Source organism: Marmota flaviventris, chromosome 19, assembly GCF_047511675.1.
Source record: "Marmota flaviventris isolate mMarFla1 chromosome 19, mMarFla1.hap1, whole genome shotgun sequence".
NCBI classification, from domain to species: Eukaryota; Metazoa; Chordata; class Mammalia; order Rodentia; family Sciuridae; genus Marmota; species Marmota flaviventris.
In genome coordinates, this window is record NC_092516.1 from 14,561,674 (window position 1) to 14,585,074 (window position 23,401).

At 40.2% G+C, this 23,401-nt stretch overlaps 1 protein-coding gene across 1 annotated transcript in view; it reads right to left on the bottom strand.

Annotated features, from left to right (window-relative positions):
* Positions 1-23,401, bottom strand: part of Dnah3 (dynein axonemal heavy chain 3) — a 157,487-nt gene that overhangs the window by 128,810 nt on the left and 5,276 nt on the right. The window contains 10 exon segments of the mRNA XM_071605826.1: positions 204-382; positions 571-676; positions 4,195-4,401; positions 7,165-7,349; positions 8,954-9,149; positions 10,296-10,421; positions 14,086-14,281; positions 16,781-16,970; positions 19,462-19,630; positions 20,017-20,089. Coding sequence (XP_071461927.1) covers positions 204-382; positions 571-676; positions 4,195-4,401; positions 7,165-7,349; positions 8,954-9,149; positions 10,296-10,421; positions 14,086-14,281; positions 16,781-16,970; positions 19,462-19,630; positions 20,017-20,089 — 1,627 coding nt within the window.

Sequence of the window (23,401 nt, forward strand, 5' to 3'; positions counted from 1 at the left end):
TAATTCATAATCACCATCTTAACAGTATACCAGCAAGTTTATTCTCATATAATGGACCTGAATTCCCTGTCATCCTCACTCTGGGGCAGAAAACACTTGAATCAGAACTTCAGCCTGGTCACTGCTGGAAGGCACAAAGTTCTGGTTTTTGATTCTCTGGGTTAATGTAAAATATTATTGCTATTTACACAGAATGATGATACCTGGAATTGGTGTCCCGATTTACATCCACTTGGTATTGAATCAAACGGTCTTTGAGATTTTGGGCTCTCTCACAGAGATCATAATTTAGGGTCATGGTGTCAAGACAGAACATGGCTAAAGGCACAGTAATGTGCATGGATGCAATTTCACTTCTCCGCTTTTTTATGCCATTGATGTTCTGCAGAAAGGAGCACATTCAGCAGCTTGATTTGACTTGAGCTTCTTACCCATTTGCCCCCAGCCTCCTCCGGGGCAAACACCAGCCCAATACTGAGACCTATATACCCTACTGAAACATGATGACTACTCTTTGGATTGACTGTAGCACATATCACTAAGGAATGAAATATCAAGAGGGGTTCATACCGTCACAAAATCATCAATGTCTTGATTTTCTTTCAGGAAAGCAGTGATGTTTTGTTCTGCCATGTTATCCAATAGATCATTGTACTTTTTGTATACATTTAAATATCTTCCATGTTGAAGAACATAAAATCAAACACAAATGCAGGTCAACAAATCAGATGAGTCAGAGTGGCCATAAAAGCAGACAATAGCATTAAAAAATGAACCCAGGGGTTGGGGTTGTAGCTCAGTGGTAGAGTGCTTGCCTAGCACATGTGAGGCACACTGGGTTCAATCCTCAGCACCACAGAAAAATAAATAAATAAAATAAAATTATTGTGTATCTACAACTAAAAAAATTTTTTAAGAGAACCCAAACCAGGAAAGCGAAATATCAAACTTGGAATTCTGAATTTTGGGGCTTCTAATTCCAATTTTCCAGTTTCTTGCTGCATGAATTTAGATAGTCTGGGTTCTCAAAACTCAGTGTTTTTCAATTTTAAAGGGAAATCATAATTCATACTTTATATAATTGTCATAAATCTTAATTATATGTATACATATATATATAATTGTATACATGTGTACATATAGTGATTAATACTATGCTTACAGTGAATGTATAATAAATATTAATTTCCCTCCATCCTTCAAAAATTCTATGTCTTTTTTTTTTTTTTTTGCACTGCTGGGATTGAACTCAGGTCCTCACATATGCTAGGCAAGTGCTTTACCACTGAGCCACTTCCCCAGCCCCTCTATGTCTAATTTTAAGATGAAAATTTGGAGTCAATTAACCTAAAATATACTAAAATAAAAATTATCTGTTTTAAGACCCCAAAAAAGTGGCTGAACAGATTTTCCAATGTTGACAGATATATTTGGAATAGTCTGTCTTGAAATAAGTTTAAATTAAAATTAAGGTGTTACTAAGTAAACAGAACTCGCTGGAGCCCGCAGGTTTCCAAGTGTTGGACAACATGTCAGAGACTCTGAAACCAAGATGCAGAGAGAAACCCATAGAACTGTCAGTCCAGAAAGATAAACTGTACGAATATATCTCCATGAACAGGGAAAACAGGTGCTTCAAATAAAGTCCTCACATTAAATTTCTGAGGGCAGCACTTCCAGATTCTGAGACAATGACTTTCAGTCAAGTTTAGTTCTTTTCTCCATTAGTGGCGATTTGGGCCTGCAAGGGATATCTGGCCATGTTTGGAGGACTTTGGGTGGTTCCTGTTGACATTGAGCAGGTAGCAGCTGGGGATGCTGCTAAGCATCTTACCACATAAAGCACAGCCTCCCATGATACAGAATTGAAAGATTCAATAGAGCACAGTAAAGAAACCTGGGGTTCCCAGAATAGCCAAAGCAATCCTTAGAAGAAGAGTGAAACAGGAGGCATCACAATACCAGACCTTAAACTATACTACAGAGCTCTAGTACCAAAAAATGGCATGGTATTAGCAGCAAAATAGACAGGTAGACCAGTGGTACAGAATAGAAGACAAGAGATAAACTACATACATGCAGTTATCTCATACTAGACAAAGACACCAAAAACATACATTGGAGAAAAGATCGCCTCTTCAACAAATGGTGCTGGCAGAACTGGAAATCCATATGCAGCAAAATGCAAATAAACCCCTATGTCTCACCATGCACAAAACTCAACCTTTGTCAAAGTGGATCAAGGACCTAGGAATTAGACCAGGTGCACCTAACAGAGGAAGAAGTAGGCCCAAATCTTCACCACTTCAGATTAGGACCTGACTTCCTTAACAATACTCCTAAAGCACAAGAAATAAAATCAAGAGTTAATAAATGGGATGGACTCAAACTAAAAAGCTTCTTCTCAGCAAAAGAGACAATCAATGAGGTGAAGAGAAAGCCTACATTTTTGGAGCAAATTTTTGCCACATGCACATCAGATAGAACACTAATCTCCAGGACATAGAAAGAACCACAAAAAAATACAAAAAAAAAAAAAAAACAACCCACAATCAATAAATGGGCTAAGGAGCTGAACAGATACTTCTCATGTTCAACATCTCTAGTAATTAGAGAAATGCAAGTCAAAACTACTCTAAGATTTCACCTCACACCAGTCAGAATGGCAGTCATTAAGAGTACAAACAACAATAAATGTTGGTGAGGATGTGGAGGAAAAGGCACACTCATACATTGCTGATGGGACTGCAAATTGGTGCAACCAATCTGGAAAGCAATATGGAGATTGCCTAGAAAATTTGGAATGAAACCACCATTTGACCCAGCTATCCCATTTCTTAGTCTATACCCAAAGGACTTAAAATCAGCATACTATAGTAACACAGCCCCATCAATGTTATAGCAGCTCAATTCACAAAGCTAAACTGTGGAAGCAATCTAGATGCCCTTCAATAGATGAATGGATAAAAAACTATGATATATATATATATATATATATATATATATATATATATATATATATATACACACACACACACACACACACATACACACACAATGGAATATTACTCAGCATTAAAAGAGAATAAAATTATGGCATTTATAGGTAAATGGATGAAATTTGAGAATATCATGCTAAGTGAAGTAAACCAATCCCCAAAAAACCAAAGGCCAAATGTTCTTTCTGTAAGTGGATGCTGATCCATAATTGGGGGGGGTATGGGAAAAATGGAGGAATTTTGATGGGGCAAAGGGGAAGGTGAGGTGGGGATGGGACATGGGGACAGGGAATATGGTGGAACGAGATGGACATTATTACCCTATGTACATGTATGACTGCACAAATGGTGTGATACCATATCATGTACAACCAGAGAAATGAAAAGTAGTGGTGCAATTGTGTACAATGAATCAAATGCATTCTACTGTCATATATACCTAATTAAAATTAATTAATTAATTAATTAATTAAAAAAAAAGAAACCTTGGGTTAAGGGAACCAGATGTCCTGGCTTGCCTGAGACAAAGTTTATTCCACTGTCCCGAGGTAATTGTTAATAACACTCCTTCTACATCTCAGTTTGGAAGTGACATTATGTGATTACCCTAAAATAGTTACTGCTTGCTCACATTATGTGAACAGCTGTGAGATGTTCTACCGTGTGGTGATGACAGAATTCTAATAACTGCTCCTCAAGCCCTTCTCCCTTAAATTCCCCATTCCAAAAATCTCTGAGAAAACAAAATTGCATCAAATACTCATTTGGTGGCAAAACCTGGCCTAAACTGATGTGAGGCTACTGATGTGAATATTTGCAGGTTTCACAGCAGAAATATGAATATGTTGCCCTAGACCTTGCAGAAGCTGCAACTAATATGTGATAGATGACTTTCTTAAAATCCAGAAATTTTTTTAATGCCAAAATACATCTGACCCCTTGGCTTTCAGATAATGGAGACAGATCTGCAGTTTCATTCAAATCCTGGCACTTCTGTTTATTTATGGGTTAACATCAGGAAAGTTACAGTTTCCTCATCTGTAACATGGGGATAAACAGTAATACCCATGTAAGTACTGGCAAGTCATTTTATGTACGTGTTTAGGTTTGTGGAAATAGGAATTGCTTATTTGATGATAGTTAAGAACCAAAACCACAAAGACTGTGTAATACAGTTATAGCTCAATGAACTTACTTGTGGGGGCCAACTTGATTTTTCTGAAATACGTCAAAAGTTTGATCCACAAAATCAGAAACAAGTTTTTCTTTACTGTCCACTGTTCCAAGGATCAGGTTATATCCCTTTAACTCTGGGAACAGGACAGACTCCACCTAGAGAGCAGAAAGCACTTTTAGACATCACAGGACATCCACAAGAAGGGAGACAATACCAAAATGCAAGCTCTCTAGCAATGGACTCGTTTCCAGGGAAGCCAGCTCATTCTCCCTCTATTCCCTCTCAGGCAGTGCAGGAACCACCCTGCTGTTCTGGCTACCTCCATTCTCTCCTCTCTTCTTGCCTGGATCACTCCCTTTTTTTTTTCCTTTTAATTAGAGTATTATAGTTATGCACAGTAGTTGGGTTCATTTTGACAAAGTCGTACACAGTGGAATTTGATTTACTCCATTTCACTGCCGTTCCCCCCACCTTTCCCTCCTCTCCTTCATTCCCCCATTCTTCTTCTGCTCTACTGATCTTCCTTTCACTCATTTATTTATTTATTTTTGATTGGTGCTTTTTATATGCACATAACGATGGAATTCCCTGTGGTGTATTTATCCATGTTCGTAGCATATTTTTGTTACATTTACTCTGCATTTCCTCCCCTTTTCTGTCCTTCTCCTCCCTCCCTCTTGATCTCCTCCTTCTACTCCATAAGTCACATTCGATTATAAGGGAGTATTCTGGAAGTCAGTTTATGAAACCCCAGGACGAAGCTTTAACTATAACATCTGGGGGCTCGTCAGGGATCCATTTCTTCCCTACCCTCACGCCAAATTTGCCTCCAACGACGGGCCTTTGGACCTCGACCTGGGAGTAGAGGGGAGCTCCTGAGAGATGTTCCTCAGCCTTACTCCAAGGACGACTCCAATCCGTCCCTGCCTATATCTTTATGATTGGATTACTCCTCTTTCAGTACCCTGCGCCTTTCAAGTCTCATATTTTTAGAGAGTCCTCGTGGGCCCCAAGGAGACCCTGGGTTTCCCTAAAAGTTCACCTTCTGCTGTGGCAGTTCTCCCACGCCCTAGAGAGCAGTCTGTGAAACTGAAAACAGGAGCAATCCTGTCCTTTCCAGGTAATTAATTGTGACATTCTGCTCTTTTCTCTGGCTTTCTGATCTTGGATTCCTTGGTCTTGACATCACCCTCAGTGCTCCCTCTGGGCACTTCTCTGACTTTGCATTCCCTGGCATATTGAGGAAGAGGACTCACCCATTAGGAGAGAGACTGTCCCTTGGCCCTTCTCCATAGCCAAGTATAATTTTTCCTCACTATGAAAGTAATGCAGCAACATGACAGCTAACAACGCTTTAAATTCTACTCATTGCATTTTAGTTTTATAAACATTCCCTTATTCACTCAGCTTCATTTTATTTCTGCGTCTCATTCAAATTTTTTGCGTCAGTCAGGGTTAGAGCATCCTTTCCCTCAGGTATACTGCCCAGACAAACAACTTCTAATATTTCCTTTTACTTTCTTTAGTAACTCTCACCAATATGCCTCTATCCTGCACCTTGAATGCTATTTATTTTATTTCCCAAAGTTTCTTACTGAATTCTCTGCCCCCTTTTCCCCCACCAAAAACTTAGGTTTAATCATAAACAAAGCCAGACTAGTAGGGAAAGGGGTAACTGCCAATCTGTCGCTGCTCTTAGATGTAGTTTGTAGCTATTCAACCTAAGAAACTGTCATTTGATTTTTCATTGTTAACTAGAATAGCCAGAAGCACTCAGAGAGGGAGCCGTACTATGGGTGGACATCACTCGAGAGAGAACTCCGAGACCTTGTGCTTTTTTCTATGGTTTGGTGCAATCGCTTTCAAACCTGGCACAAATCTGTCCCCTAGGAGGTTGTCTTCTTGCCATTACAATCCACTAAGTAGGGGAGGTGGGGGGTGGCACCAGCCTCTGCTAGGCCTTCCTCAGCAGCATCTCAGCTGCTGGCTCTCCCGCCCCAGCTGCTCGAAAACATCACCCATCAACAGCAGGGAAGGAGGCCTCGAGGAGGGTGTATTTTAATCAGGTCCAAGCCCTACACTTATCATTTCAAATCACAGTCTTTTCATTCACTTCCTTCCTAGGAATACCGGTCACAGGCAAGCTGCCCTCTTTCACCCACTTCTGCACACCCAATTTTCATGTTCACCAAGTTTGGTTGAGATCAAAACTCCTTTGCTGCAGTCAGCTTCACAGGCTTCCCTACACACCTCTTCTCTAATCTTGATTTCTTAGAACTCTCTAAGTACAGGATTATCCAGAGAAGAGGACTCAAATGTGTGTAAGTGTATATTCTGGAGAGAACAAGAAAGAAAGAGAAAACAAGAATCCCCCGCTCCCTCCCCATGTGGGACTGGACAAGGTCCTCTTATCACACCAAACACCTGGAGGGAATCAGACTGGTGTTAAACAATGTGGATGATCCTGTCTAATGGCAAACGTTTGCTCATAACTGTCTGTATCTGATTAGCAATTCCACCCTGGGAAGTAAATGGGAAAGGGCTTGGGCCAGGAAGGGGAGATTTCTCTCTGGAAGTCTACAAGGCAAAGAAACAAACCAACGGGAACTTCAAGATGAAATTAAATCCAGTTTTACAAAAATTTCTGGCAAGTTCATGGCAAGCGATCCATAATGAATTATTAGCCTGAGTTGGATATGGCTTGGGACACATCTGCTCCTTGGGAGTTGGCATCATGGAAGGGACTATACTCCCTCAAAAACAACTCTTAATGCCCTTGCTAGAAGCACAGTCCTGGGCTGCATGGACCTTTCTTTATGGCTCACACAATCTTTCTGGGGGTTAAAGGGGTATATTCAAGATATATTCCCAAAGTAAAATTTCCTAAGTGAATACCATACCCATTATGTCTTATACTATCAACCACTTAAACATATTTTATTCAGTAAGTGAATAAAGATACAAATGAGGATTAAGTAAAATAAATACTATACCTTGGGGATCCCATTAGAGTTCTTAATGATTTCCAAGAAAGAATTCTTTATCAATTCCCAGCATGCATCAAAAGTTGGATTAAATACAATATTGGGCTCCTGGACTTCAAGTTTGATCACAATTAGCTGGGGTATGAAGAAATTCATCTCTTGGTAGGGCTCTATGAAGTCATTTCCATCCTTCAGGAGATATAAGTCATGGTAAATGTCACCAGATTGGGCCTTTCAAAGTCAAGGGAGTGAAAGTCATGCATTCACAGTCTACCTGAGCACCAGGGAGGGAAGTGAACCATACCAAATATTACGCATGTTTAAAACACAGGCTCCGCATAGCCTACCCTACTCTGAGCTCTTCCTGCTCCTCTCCTTTCTCAAAACTCTTGTTTGGTATTGTTTATTTTGCTTAGTGTTTACTGCACTCTAATTTCTAAAACCTTCCCACCCTTCAAAATTCAGCTCTGGGAAGCCTCCCTCTCTGGATAAAGTCTCCTCCACTGCTGAACTTCCATATTTCCACTTCCTTCATAGTATTTTATTTTTATCTTCAGCAAGATTTTAAACTTAAAGGGTGGGATCTATGTCTGATCCATCTCTCTCCTCCAAAATATCCAAGACAGTATTTGGTACGTAGTAGGTGCTCAACAAAAATTATTTAACTGAATCCCAAAGCATGGATAATTATCTGTACACCCCAATGGCACTGCTTATGAGTGTATGGTCTATTTCAGATGCTCAAAATGTCAGTCTTCCTAGAACAGAAACATTGACTTAAAGGTATTTATAATTTTATTCAAAAAAAGTAGATAAGTTTCATAAATTAGAGTGCCTAATGAAATTTCCTTAGGGAGCTGTAAAAGACTTGTCCAGTAATTAAAGATTTCTAGATTTAAGGTAGAACATTTATTGCACATCTACTGTGTGTCAAATACTCATAAATTTCCCCTTTCTTCAGACACATAACTTTTACTTTTTTCTCTGAGTGGAATTTTAGAGTGAGATTTCTCTCCCTATCTGGGTTTCTTCTGCTTGGCAAAGTAGATGTTTCTAACGACACCTACCGAGTTGCCCTCCAGCTTAGAGAGCTGACATTGCAGTCACAATTCAGCAGCATTGTTTTCTATATTTGTTAGCCAAAGGTCCATTATTTACTTTATTTGTAAAAATACTTAAAACTTCATTTTTATTAGTCTTTTTAAGGTGAAATACAAACATGGTGATAGAATCCAAAAGACTCTTCTCCTTGATTCCTAGGTTGTATCTCAACTGAGGGGAATTCTGTCGTGCTTTGAAAACTAGGACTTTGTGCTCTAAATTTCTATTTTTACTTCACCAAAGCAGTTTCATGAAGAAAGTTACTAGCTAGATAAACAGAGCCTTTTCTTTCTGGAGGGTTCCCCTTTCAAAGAAATGAGTCACTATAGTCAGTGGATACACACAACAGTCCCTAAATATCAAGTCATGGTTGATATTAGACCTTTTCAACTCCTTCTTTGTACCCGAGATGACAAAAAGTGCCCTCAACCTTACTATAAGAAGCTTGTGTTCCATTTTATGCAATCTTTCTTTAAAATTTCTTAACAACTTCTCCAGTTTGGTAGATGTTTACCAGGAAGGTTTACTGTGTATTTAGACATAATTTTTGTAAACTAACAATTGCCCATCGTGGCTCCAATCCAGAACTTTACTTTTGGGCTTGGTTTACAGCTGAGGACATACGTGATGGCATCCTGGTTCTAACAAGGTTGTTTTCCTCCGAGAGGACACAGTGTGGATTCCCAGCATACCTTGTGTATCATGAAGAGGGCAACGAGGTCCTCGAGGGACTTGATGACCAGCTCCCTGAGCTGCAGTGACATGAAGGAAGCAACCGAAGCAAAATATTCCTCGATGCTTCGAGAGGAGTCATAGTCACTCTTGGGAGCAAAGCGGATCCAGTGCTCCTTTTGTGAGACAAAAAGCTGGGCACAGGTAGGGATCCACCTGTGGAGAAAGAAGAGAATCCACGTAAGAAGCTTTCTGAGCTCCGAGAAGCCCTCTCTGCCATCCCTCTGCTCTCTGCAACCAGGCAGATGACTCATTTCCTATTAAGTGGTCTTGTAAATTGGTCATTTCATAACCCTGGTTGCTTCACCTGCAAACACCCCTTTCTTGGAAGCAAATAAGATTTAAATTGAGAGGCTGTTCTTCCATTGATCATACCCAAATGCACAGAGGGTGTGGGTGGCAGGTCCTGCTGAAAGTCTATAGCTTATTCTTTATAATCAGAGATTGGGGTACAGTGGCTTAAAGAACTAGAATGTTCTCTCTTTAGCAGGTACCTGGCCTCTGATTTAGATTTTGCAGATAGAAAGAGAAGAAAGGAAATAAACTTGGGAGAAAAAAATCCATTGTGACAGTGGATACTCAGAGTTGTGAGTAGAAATCAGATAAGAAGAAATGGGTGCCTTATTGTTTGTTTGTTTGTTTTTAATCCTACTTCTCCCAATTTCTAATTCACAGTGGGAGCCACCGCGTATTTCATCCTATTATGTTTGTTCTCTGATCTACTCTAGCAATCAGAGAAGTATCTAGCAATAGTCACATCTGTGAAGAGAATACTTAAGATTAATTGAGCTTCTACTATGTGTCAACAATGACGTACGCATTTTCTCTGATAATCAGTGGGTATTATTATCACTATTTTACATAAAGTCATGTCTCTGACTCAGGATATAGACCTGCATGCTTTTGCAAAGGGAAAAAAAAATCTGTCTAAGTATCTGAAAACCCTCTAACTTTGCAACCTTGAGGCTCTTCCCGTGGACCATCTGAATAAAAGTTCTTTAAATACGTTGTCCTATAGCCCACTGAAACCTAAAGGATTCAGAGGAAGGAAATGAGAGTGGTATCCTCATAAGGAAGAGCAACAAGAGAATTTCCAAAAGGCAGAGGGAGCCTGGGAGCCAGGGACAAAGAGCAGTTATACATGAGGCTTCCAGGGAACATGGAAGGAAGGGGACCGAGAAACACGTCAGTGGGAAGTCACTAGGGTCTGTGCAACCCCCATATGGGAAACCAATTTCCATTTTTGAATGTTCCATCTTTAGGGGGCTGTGGTGCAGCCCCATTCAGAGGCCAGGCACTGACTTGGTGAGGAGAACTTGGCGAGCTTCCAGGCAGTGGTTCTGGATCACTTCCCAATATTCGCTCGGCTGCAGAGGCAGTTTCCCCTCCAGTATTTCTGCTGTTCGCACGAACCTGAGGTCTTTAAATCTGCCAAAAGAGAGGGAGAAACCTCCTAAGCTGAAAAAGCCAATAATGAATTTTACAGGAAAAGTTCAAAGGGCAAATGCTCTTATTTTTCAATGAGAAGAAATTGAAGCAGAGTAAAACTCATTTTTTAATTTTTGTACTGGACATTTAACCCAGGGGTGCTTTACTACTGAGCTACAACCCCAGTCTTTTTGTTTTGTATTTTGAGACAGGGTCTCACTAAGTTGCTTACAGCCTAAGTTTTTATTTTGAGACAGGGTCTCACCAAGTTGCTGAGACTGGTCTTGAACTTGAAATCCTCCTGCTTCAGCCTCCCAAGCTTCTGGGATTATAGACGTGTGCTACTGCACCTAGCAAAACTCATTATATCCTAAAAACCTGCAGCTCTAGTCTTTTGGCTAGTCCAAAAGAATTCTTGCAAAGAGGAGACCGATGAGTTCACTCAGCAGGTGGTTATGAGCCTTCTTACGCACCTCCCTCTGGGGAGTGGGGCTTTGGCACCAATGGTGTTTGGCTGGCTGGGAACTTGATTCAAAAACACTATCCAGGGGCTGGGACTGTGGCTCAGTGGTAGAGCGCTTGCCTAGCACATGCAAGGTCCTGGGTTCCATCCTCAGCACCACATAAAAATAAATAAGTAAAATAAAGATAGTGTCCAGTTACAACTAAAAAATTAAAACATTAAAAAAAAAAAAACAGTATCCAAAGTTCTTTGCAACAGAGAAAATGCAGAGGAGAGGGACAAGCACCATGTTCATCATCCAGTGGGCTTCACCCCAACCTCAGTATGGCCTCCGGGGTGACCTATTTAAGGGAATGCAGAGGACTGCCTTGATTGGAGCCACTGGGACAGTGAAGAAAGGCCCACCCAGGAGGAGACCTGAAGGTCTCTCCACCATCAGGGGGGTCTTTTTGTTTTTCTTAAGTATATCTCCAATTTCTTTATTGATTCTTTTTAGTTATACATGACAGTAGAATCCACTTTGATAATATTATAGTTGCATGGAGTATGTCATTCTAACTAGGGCCCATCTGTGGATGTCCACGGGGGATTCACCACGGTTTACTCCTATATGTACTCGGGAAAGTTATCTCAGATTCTTGCCACGATCTTCCTCTTCCCTTCCCTTTCTTCCCCTTGGTCTAATCCTCTGAACTTTGGTTCTTCTCCTCCACCTTCTTATTGTGGGTTAGCTTCCACCTACTAGAGAAAACATTCATCAAGTGGCTCTTTCTAAAATCTAAGCCAGATCATGTCACTCTGCTTGAAACCCTCCAATGACTTCCCCTATCAAGCCAGAGTCCTTGACTAGGGCACACAAGGTCCTCCACAGCCTGTGCCTCTCTCCTACTCCCTCTCCTCCCTGTCACCTCATCACCTCTCTGCCCTCCTCTCAGACCACCCTCCCCAACTCACCTGCTCTACACTCTTCCTAGGACCCCCCCCCCCCCCAGCATACTACCGCCTGGGTCCTTTGTAACAGGTTGCTCCTGCTGTCTGCAATTCTCGCATCCCCAGGACCCAGCGGTCACAGAGGGATTAATTTACCCCAAATCACATAGTCCACCAGTGACCAAACAAGAACCAGAACCCCAGCAGTCTAGTTCCAGAGTGGATTCTATAAATTATTACTATACATTTCTGACTAGTCAGAAAATTACTTTTCTCTAACATCTCTAATATCTTAGAAAACTGAATTTTGTTCAGAAAAGGGAATGTGGTTATTTCTTATCATTGGTGGGTTCTCCTAGATTAACTTCACCCTTGGTCCCCCCTCATTTTTTTTTTTCATACCAGGGATTGAACCCAGGGGTGCTTAAGTAAAAATGAGCTGGGTGCAGTAGCCCATGTCTGTAATTCTATGGGTTGCAATTTCAAGGCCAGCCTGGCAAATTCAGTGATGCCCTGTCATTTATTCATAAACAAATGAATAAACAAACAGATAAATTTGTAAGAAAAGCATAAGAAAAACAAATAGGTTGTCTAAGCAACAAGGCTCTCTTCAGACTAAATGTGTTAAAGACTAAAGATCCTAAAAAAAAAAAAAAAAAGCATAGGATTTGCTGATAAGTTTAGCCAATCAAAATCAGGTCCACATATCTGCCTCTTATTTTTCTAACAAAGAACCCAGATGTTGGTAGTTAATCATTTCATTAGCCTGCCCTTTCAGTGAACTATCCTGCCAGGACTTGTACCCCTTCGTAAGGGGCCTAAAAAGAACTTCACAGTCTCCTCGTCTTCCTCCAGAACAATCAGTGAATGGATAAATGGAATCTGGCCATATTATGGATTATTATTCAGCCATAAAAAGGAATGTAGTACTGATATGAGCTTCTATGTACAGAAACATTGAAAACATTATGTTTAATGAAAGAAGTAGATGCAAAGGCCATATTTTGTATAATTCCACTTATAGAAAATGTCCAGAATAGGCAAATCCACAGACTAGCAGTTGCCAGGGGCTGAGAGGAAGAGAAACTAGAGTGTGACTACTAACAGGTACAGGGTTTCTTTTGGGGTGATGAAAATATTCTTAAATTAGTGGTGAGAATAGCACAAATTTGTGAATATACTAACAACTAACACACTGTGAACTTTTAAAGGGTGGATTTTAAGGAATGTGAATTACAGTTGGCATTCCATATCCGTGGGCTCTGCAGGCATGGATTCAACCAACCACAAATGGAAAACATTCCAGAAAAAAAAATTGCTTCTGTACCAAACATGTACAGACATTTTTTCCTTGTATTATCTCCTTTTATGTATATAGCATTTACTAGATATTATAAGTAATCCACAGATGATTCAAGTATGTGGAAAGTGTGTAGATTATATGCAAACACTATTGCCATCTTCTATAAGAGACCTGAATATCTGTTGATTGTGGTATCTGTGAGGGATCCTGGAACAAATCTCCTGTGAATAGAAAGTGACCACTGTATATCTCAATTTTTTAAAAAATGATTGAGAGAAAAAAATGTGAATCTCCCCGTCTCTTATAGACTCCAGCAATTCCTGGGGCCAATTTAGTCACTGATAAACAGAGCTGAGAAACCCTAGCTTGCTGGCTGTGTTCCATAAAGGAGACCCAAGCCCCTACACACCTCACAGAGGCAGATAAGCAAGCACACAATTACAATTCAGGGTGATAAGTGTCATGATGGAGCTTACGGTGAATCCATGCTTCCTGGGTACTTAGGTTATACCAGACACCGTGCAAGGCACTTTGCATGTATTCAGTAGTTTATTCTTCCTAGCAACCGTACAAAGTAGGAACTCTCAAACTTCAAGATAAGAAAAGGAAGACACAGAAATGATCTAGTACACACACATTCCCTATGAAACAGCAGAGCTAGGCTGTGAACCTGAGCTGGGACTGGCTCAAGGCATCTGCTCTTTAACCAAGTTCAGTGCACAGAGGCACTAGGTACTCCAGGAAGACAAAGGACGGCCACTTAACCCTGCATGAGGGGTTCTCAGTCACAGTTCATATGCACTTTCGGTCTAGGATTTTTCATCTTATTATTATTATTATTATTATTATTATTGTTCGATTCATTTTGCTGCAGTCAGAGCAAAATGTCACTGTGCCCCACCTAAGAGGCTTGCTTCTATGTGGAAATAATGAAGAAAGGAGAGGACAGGAGGGGAGCTACTTCTTACTCTTCAAACCACAGGTTCTTCAGGATGAGCATCATCGGGTTCACCGTGTGCAGGTGCTCCTCGTTCCACTTCTTGTTATTCCTGTAGGTGGCATGCCAGGGCACAGGGGCCCGGATCACTCTCTGAGGAAACACGCGTGGGATGCTGTCAATGAAGAGTCTTTTTTTCTCCAGTGGGTCCATGAGGATGTAATCAACTAGAACCAAGAGGGCAAACACCCTGTTATTAGGCAGGGACCTTTAACATCCCATGCTCCTAGCTTTAACAATGCAAATGAGCCTCTGTCCATTTACACTGGGAGATTCCCCTTTGTTTGCAAGGTCATAGGCCATCCTTGGCTATCACTCCGTTGGGGAAGCTCCACTCTGTTGGTATGTCTTTTCTTTTTGAAGGTATCTCATGGGAAGGAGAAGCACTTAAACCTGGGATCCCCAGCATCTTGCGTGACAATGCACAAGCATGCTAATACCTACTTTATCGACAGTTGATTTCTGATATCAAGACACTTATCCCAAAATCAACAAATTGATCACACCAGTTACATACAAATGCCAACTTAGAGACCAGATGTTTCTAAGGCTAAGGAAGGATGGGTAAAAGCTTCCTAGAGAAGAAACACTAGTTCTGGATCTGAAAAAAGTGAACAGGAGTTTATTAGGAAGAGAAAGGAAGAGTATAAAGAGATGAAGTGCCATCTCTTTTAGGTCTGCTGAAGGTGCTGTGAGCTACGTATGCTGCAGCAGAAAGATCAGGTACAAGTGAGGAGGTTAGAGGTGATGCAAATGGAGGAGTAAATTGGAGTGAAGGACCTCATGTGTTTATTTTCAGGAGCTGGGTTCTGTATGATCATAGACAGGGGCCATTACACTGACACCATTAGAAAGCTAGTTAGAAAATAAAAATAATCAAAGAAATTGGTAAAGAGAGAATAGAAAGGTGGAAAACTAACAGGATCACCCCTGTGGTTGGATGTGCTTCTCCCACTGCCCACCCATTACCAAATCCTTCCCACTGACCTATCACATGCACAAGACACTGGGCTAATGATAAGTTGAATGGGGATCAGTAGCACATCCATCTCCATCCAAGAGCTAACAGTCTGACACAGGAGACAAGACCCAGGAGAAATGAAAGGACAGCCCCAGTGTGAAGTAGTAGTAGAGAAATAAAAGCACAGGAGAACTTGGAAGGGCAAATGAGTTGAAAGTAGGAACAAGAGGTGCTACGGGTGCAGAGAACAAAGGGACTATTGATGGTGGTAGGGAGAGAAAAAAAACAAAACACTTGAGTGAAGAGGTAGGTCTTGAGCTGGGTTTTGAAGTCTGAATGTGCTCTTGCTACTCACACTATGGTCCCTGGTGAGTCCCACTGGGTCACCTGGGAGCTTGTTAGAGATGCAAGATCTTGGCTCCATCCCAGAGGCTGATCTCCTGAGTCAGAATCTGCCTTTTATCCCCAGTTTCTGTGAATGCACACTGATGGTGTGGCCATCGGTGTTGGTGGCGGGGGTGAGGGGACATTTGAATTAAAGGTAAACTCATGTTTTAGGCACATTCAGTGGAACCAGGTGGCAAATAATAAAGTGAGGGGAAAGCTGATGCCAATTTATCCTTACCAATGCTTTTCTTTTTTTTATTAATTTTTAAATTTATATATGACAGCGGAATGCATTACAATTCTTATTGCACATATACAGCACAATTTTTCATATCTCTGGTTATAAACAAAGTATATTCACACCAATTTGTGTCTTTATACATGTACTTTGGATAATAATGTCCATCACATTTCACCATTATTTCTAACCCCATGTCCCCTCCCTTCCCCTCCCACCCCTCTACCCTATTTAGAGTTCATCTATTCCTCCCTGGCTCCCCCTCTCTACCCCACTGTGAATCAGCCTCCTTATATCAGAGAAAACATTCAGTATTTGGTTTTTGGGGATTAGCTAACTTCACTTAGCATTATCTTCTCTAACTTCATCCATTTACCAGAAAATGCCATTGTGTGTGTGTGTGTGTATGTGTGTGTGTGTGACATTTTTTTTATCCACTCATCTATTGAAGGGCATCTAGGTTGGTTCCACAGTTTAAAGCAAGAATCAATAAATGGGATGGACTCAGACTAAAAAGTTTCTTCTCAGCAAAAGAAACAATCAGTGAGGTGAATGGAGAGCCTACATCTTGGGAGGAAATCTTTACCCCTCACACATCAGATAGAGCACTAATCTCTAGGGTATATAAAGAACTCAAAAAGCTAAGCACCAAAAAAAAAAAAAAAACAAATAACCCAATCAATAAATGGGCCAAGGACCTAAACAGACACTTCTCAGAAGATGATACACAATCAATCAAAAATATATAAAAAAATGTTCAACATTGCTAGCAATTAGAGAAAGGCAAATCAAAACTACTCTAAGATATCATCTCACTCCAGTCAGAATGGCAGCTGTTATGCATACAAACAACAATAAGTGTTAGCGAGGATGTGGCGGAAAAGGTACACTCATACTTTGCTGGTGGGACTGCAAATTGGTGCAACCAATATGGAAAGCAGTATGGAGATTCCTTGGAAAACTGGGAATGGAATCACCATTTGACCCAGCTATCCTTCTCCTCGGTCTATACCCAAAGGACTTAAAAACAGCATACTACGGGGACACAGCCACATCAATGTTGATAGCAGCACAACTTACCAATGCTTTTCATGAGGCTACTGTAATAGTCGTTTTCCTTCTCTTCCTCAAGGGTGACCAGCAGCGGTACCAGGGAGGGATTTGTCAACAACGCAGTAGAAATCAGCTTTGAAATCCGAACCATCACTTCATTCTCTTGGGGTGTAATCATGTCTTTTTGGATTCCATTAGTCAAATAGTAACAGTATCTCTTTCATGAACAAGTCATCAGCAAGAAAAAGGTCATGATTGAGTAAGTGTGCCCATCTGTCCCACCCATCACCTGCCAAGGGACCCTGTTCATGCAGTACCCAACTCCACTCTTCATTTGCTACGATCCTTCTTTCTGGCCTGGCACATTTTTGCAACAAGATCACTGGCAAGTTTTTCCCATAGCTCTGAAAGATTCAACCAAAGCCAGAGAGATTTCACTAGGGGCAATAATGAAGGACTTGTCAATGCCTTGCTTAGTATACACTAAGTGACTTTTAAAAAGAGGAATGACAAAATCCGAAAATGACTCAAATAATTCACCCTCCTGAACAACAAAGATCCTCTACAAAGCACTTTAATCCCGTGGCTTGTAGTTGTCAGTGAGGAAAATATCCCCAAAGTCCTTAGGATGTTTTCCCCCCCTGTAATCCAACTGTGGGCTTTTGAATTTAAAAATCATAAACACAAAAACTAAATAAAAATGCTTGATGTGACCTGGGGACTTCAGGAGGTTGTTTATGTAGGGTTTTTCCCTAAATTGCTGGTAGCTTTGAGGAGGAATAATTTCAGATGAACAAGAGGCACAAAGTTTGGACAAGAGGTGTCATGGTTTGGATCTGGAATGTCCACAGGCTCAGGTATTAGAGAATAGAGAGGTGAAAAGATTGGATCAAGAGGGCTCTGACCTCATCAGTAGATTAATCCATTTAATGGATTAATATGTTGAATGGATTTACTGTGCACTGGTGAAAACAACAGGCAAGTGGAGCATGGCGGGAGGAAGTATGGCCCAGGCCATGGCCTCTCTGTCCCTGACCCTCTCCTGTCTCTCTCTTTCTGCTTCCCGGCTGCCAGGAGCTGAGTGGCTTTGCTCTACCATGCCTGTCTGCCATCATGTGCAGCTTTCCTCAAGTAATGGAGTCAGCCGACCAGGGACTGAGACCTCTAAAACTGTGAGCCAGAATTAGCTTTCCCTCCTCTAAGTTGTTCTTGTCAAAGCTATGAAACACTAACACAGGAGGTTTCAGCCTCAACCCACTTGCAGCCCACTTCTTTCCAACCTTAATGGTAGCAGCTTATACAGGACACTCCTTGACTTATAATGACGAATCTAAGTTGAAAATGTATTTACTACACCTAACCTAACAAACACCCTAGCTTAGCAACACAGCACACTGTGGATATTGCTTGTATCCTCTCATGATTGTGTGGATATCTGGGAGCTACAGTTCACTGCCACTGCCACATACAACAAGAGAGTGTCATGATGCATATGTATAGCCCAGGAAAAGATCAAATTTCACAATTAGAAGTAGAGGTTCTACTAAATGTGTATCACTTTCACACCATTGTGAAGTCAAAAAATCCTGAAACAAACCATCCTAAAGCTCATCTGCAAAGGACAGTAGTGCCAAACTTCCCTGACTTTAAGAACCACCTAGGTGGGCAGCAGCAAGTAGGGTAATGTTAAAATGAAGCTAACCAGGCCCTCCTCAGGTAGTTAGGGAGGTTTAACAAGCACCTAGGTGAGTCCTATCTTCAGGCAAGTTTAAGAATCGTTGCGTAACTCTTTAAGAGCACAGAGACTTGGGAACAGCCAAATCTAGATTTGTCTCTTACTGGGTAACCTTGAGCAAGTTGCTCCATCAGTCTCCACCCCAATTTCCACACCTGGATGATGGGGATAATCATGGTACCAGGTGTCTAGTGGTTTCACGAAGCTAAAGGGTCTAGCATGGAATTTTGACAATTGCATATACCTAGTTGCTGTGGGGTTCTATTATCAATTATTTTATTACATACTATAAAACCACAAGCTGTTTGTGCTAAAGCTTTGGTCTTTTAAGAAAAGGGTTGGAAACTCAAACGTCCACCTGGAGCCAGGCAGGTAATGCTAATGAATGAAAGTTGGGTGGACATAAGAGTAGAGACTGGTGAGGACGAGGACCAGTTAGAGAATTTATTTCTCATTTAAGGGAGGAAGTTAACCAGCTCAACTACAAATATTTTAAATTTTTTAAAAAGAGATTGGAAACCTAGCTTAGGTGACTTTTCCCTCATTTTCAAAATACATCCACAGGCCACATTCAGCTTATGATAGGGTTGTCAGGGGGAAAAAAAAGGACATATTGGGATATAATGATACTAAAAAACTACTCATTATTTATCTGAAATTCAAATTTGACTGGGTGTCCTGTTTCTTGTTCTGCAAAATCAGATAACTCTAGCTTATGGTTCACCTATGTTCTAAGAGGATCCAAGGGCACCAATTTCTAAGACTTAGTAGGTCAGAGTACTCTCTTTCTATATTTCTCTCAGTCTCTCTCTTTTGCTGTCTCTCTCTCACACACACACACACACACACACACACACACACACACACACACACAGTCATTCAGGTCTATCATGTGGTTTGGACCAGTTTGAATCCCTCAGATGCCAAGAACAACATTTAGCAAACTGAGGGAAAAGGGCCAGAAAGAACGTACCTCCATGTCTAATTCAGATGGTTTTTTCTCTTTACTTTCTATTTCCATCTCCTGCTGCAACATCACATCAATCTGCTGTTCTGGACTCATTGGTCTGCTTCCAGGAAGGCTGACAGCTGTGTCCTCCTCCTTCTTCATGGATGAGTATGTGGAGCAGGGCGACTTGGTCCTGGAAAATAGAAACAGCTCAGCCCTTGGTACTCCACAGAGAAACTATGGCATTGGACCCACTTCCTCCAATCTAGTGAGTGTGGTTTGGTAACAGAAGACTCTTTCCTCTGTATCATCTAATGGCATGTGTGTGTGCTTCAAAGACGATCCCAACCACTGAACACCACGAAGATATGTCACACTGCTCTTGCTCAGTTGGTTAATTTATTTTCACTTAGAACCTGAAAGTTTTGAATTAAGGCAGTTGGTGAGAAAAAAACTAAGTTGCTGGGTGAGTGGGAATGCTTTGAAACCAAGAAGCAGAGTGTGGCTTTAATGAGACCACAATCTTCTTAGGTTCAGCCCAGTGGCCTTCCCTCTCTGTTGTCCACAGTGATACCTTACCCAGTAAAATCCTCTTTGTCTTTGAGACAGAACTTCATTCTCTTCTTGTTGGGCTCTGATGAGCTTTTGGTTGCTGCAAGACATCAGTGAAGAAAAGAAAGACATCAGGAGTAGGCAGTGGTTTGGGGCCATTCTCTGTCCACAGGGATATAACTCTTAGGACAGCCCAGGAGCACACTAAGGGGAATGGACAGAGTGTGGGGCACCAGAGAGGAGAGATGGGCTCTGCTCCCACATGTATCACTAATTACTTGTGCTACCTGAAGGAAGTGATCTTCTCACTCCAGGCCTCAGCTTCCCCAGCTGTAAAACGGGGTTAAGCATACCTCCCACTCACTCAGCTATACATTCCACAACTATTGATGACTGCCTACTCAATTGGCTCCCAACAACGTATGCTCCAATTTCTAAGCATCAGTTGTATTATTATTTAATATTTCTCTTTAAATAGATTCAGGCTTTTAAACTTAGTACATTTATTTTTAGAGGAAATTTTATATGATCACAAATAGGAAAAAAAAGTATCATTTGTAACAAGTATATAATAATTACAAACAGAAAACAGTATCATTTGCAATAAATAGAAGGTAACTATGAATAAAATCAATGTTATAAAATAAATTTTATATCAAACTCATCATTAAATTTAGTAATATCAATTATAAATATTAAATTCAATAGTATCCATGGAGGTATTATTAATCTTAAGTTAATATTTATTAAATTATTATTTATTGAATATTAAATTTAATCATATTGTTAAATTATTATTATGTTATATACTAAATAGTATTACTTGCTAAAGGCTTTAGCCCAAAGAAATTGATAATTAATAAAAAAAAAAAGTTAAACACATACTAATATTAAATTGACACTTGGAGGAAACCAAGAGAATTGAAGACTCCCAGTTAAGATGTATTTTGAGTTCACATTTTGAGCTTCTTAATATTCTCTAAACACAATAATAGACAAAATACTCTTTGCATTTGTTTACATATTTGTTTGCTTTTTGCAGTGCTAGGATTGAAGCCAGGGCCTTGAGCACACCAGGCAGGTGTTCTACCACTGCTCCACATCCCCAGCCCGACACCCACAATGCTGGAACCTAGAACCAGAAACCAGGACTGAAGCGAGGCTGTAAAGAGAGCAACACTGCCACGCAGAAAAAGCACATGTGTCATCGGTTCATATGGCAGCTAGACGTGACTCAGAAAGGTTCACCGGGCCTCAGAGACCAGATCTATAACATCCCTGAGTATCACCTTAGGAAGGGAGCCTCAGCATCAGTGTATGACAGTGGGGACAACATGGGGTCCTGAAAGGCCAGATGGAGACACAGGAAAAAAATTAGATTAAGAAGAATTCATCAAAATAGTCCACACTACATGACTGCATTTACATGTGAGAACAAGAAAAACTTATCTGTGGTGACCGAATTAGGAGCTGGTTACTCTGGGGTGGGATGGTATGAGGTAAGGGAGAGATTTGATTAGAAAGAGGCACAAATGAACTGTCTCTAGTGATGGTACTTCTCTATATCATGTTTGGGTGGTACTTAGATATATGTTATAAACATATAGATGTGTTATATATATGTTATAAACAATTGTCAAATACCACTGAACTCAACATTTAAGATCTGCATGTATTATTGTCTGTAAATTATAACTCAATAAAAAAATAGAGGGAAGCATGCAGCAAGAAGGTTGGAAAGCCTTTCAACATAGGCCTGCAAACTAAAATCTCAGTACACATGAGAAAAAACAATACCAAGAAAGATAGCCAATAAACTCAACAGTCGAGGGAAAGATGAACACAATGGAAATAATGCAGCTATACAAATACTGTTTCAAAACAAATATTGAACATCCTCCAAATACAAATATCCTTTAATGAATAATAAGCATAATTCAACTCAAACAAGAACTTGAATGACAGATACTTATCAATTTCTGTCTTGCTGGCTGTCTGTTTTGCAGAAAGCATGTTAGCAGTTCATCCTCAAGACTCTGACTAGGCTGAAAATTTTTTGTGACAATTAAATCTGGGAGGTATTAGCACTAATTATTCATAGATAAAAAATTTTTCAAAATACACAATGGGAAAATATAATTATTACAATAATTACTATTTAAGAAAAGTGTTAAATGATGACCATTTAGACTGAATGCTTCTGCTGAAACAATATCCTGGTATTTGAAGGTAAGGTCTTTGGGAGTTAGTCCCCTTATAAGAGAACCCAGAGAGAACACAGTCATCTCTGAACCAAGAATAGGCCCTCATTAGAAAATGAATCTGCTGATACCTTGATCTTAGACTTCCCAGCTTTCAGAATCATGAGAAACAAATTTCTGTTGTTTGTAAGCTACCCGGTCTATGGTACTTTGTTATGGCAGCTTGAACAAATAATGACCATGATATTAGTAATTATAACATCAAACTTAAGTTTCCAGGTATAATGATCTTGAATACTTTGGTATTTAATTGGTATTTAATGTTTGCTGTGTATCCTTAAAGCAGAAGCATGCAAAGATAGCATCATAGAGATGTGCATATATATTTAATAAACAAATTCTGAAAGGGTTATGACCATAAGAATAGAATAAGAAATTAGGAGAAACCATACATATAACCCATTAGAAAGTATGAAAATGAAAAAAATACTGTTGTGAAATAATAAACACTTATGAGACATGATAAAATAAAGATAGAGCAGAGTTGAAGAGAAAATTAGTAAAATAGAAGATATAATAAAGGAATTCACTTAGCACAGGAAGAAAAATTTTAGAAAATGAGAATTTGAGACAGAATCGATTGAGTGGCTCCAAAGTACATATAACAAAAATAAAATTACTAAAGCATATCCTTAATCAGATATATGGGTACTTGGTGAGATAAAATAAATTAATATCTGTAAGGCACTGTGGTAAACAGCTTCCAAGATGGCCCCCAAGGATCTCTATTTCTTGGTACCATGCTTTCGTATAATCCCCTTCTCTTGAGTATGGGCTAATCTAGTGATTCATTTTTAACAAATAAAATATGTTAGAAAATGATGGAATGTCATTTGGAAGATTAAGTTTTTGGAAACAGCATGATTTCTGTCTTGTTGCTCTGTCTTGCTTTCCCCTTCACTCACTTCAAGGGCTGCCAGAAGCCATGCTACTGACTGTCCTATGGAGAGGCCCACATGGTGAGAAACTGGTGTCTATGGCCAACAGCCAACAATGATATAAGGATATGAATGAGTTTTTAGTTGCTTTTAGATGACAGTGGCCCTGGGCCCTGGCTGACATCTTGACTGCATGCTCATGAGACCCTGAGCCAGAACTACCCAGTTAAACCAGGCCCAAATTCATGACCTGCAGAAATTGTGAAATAATAA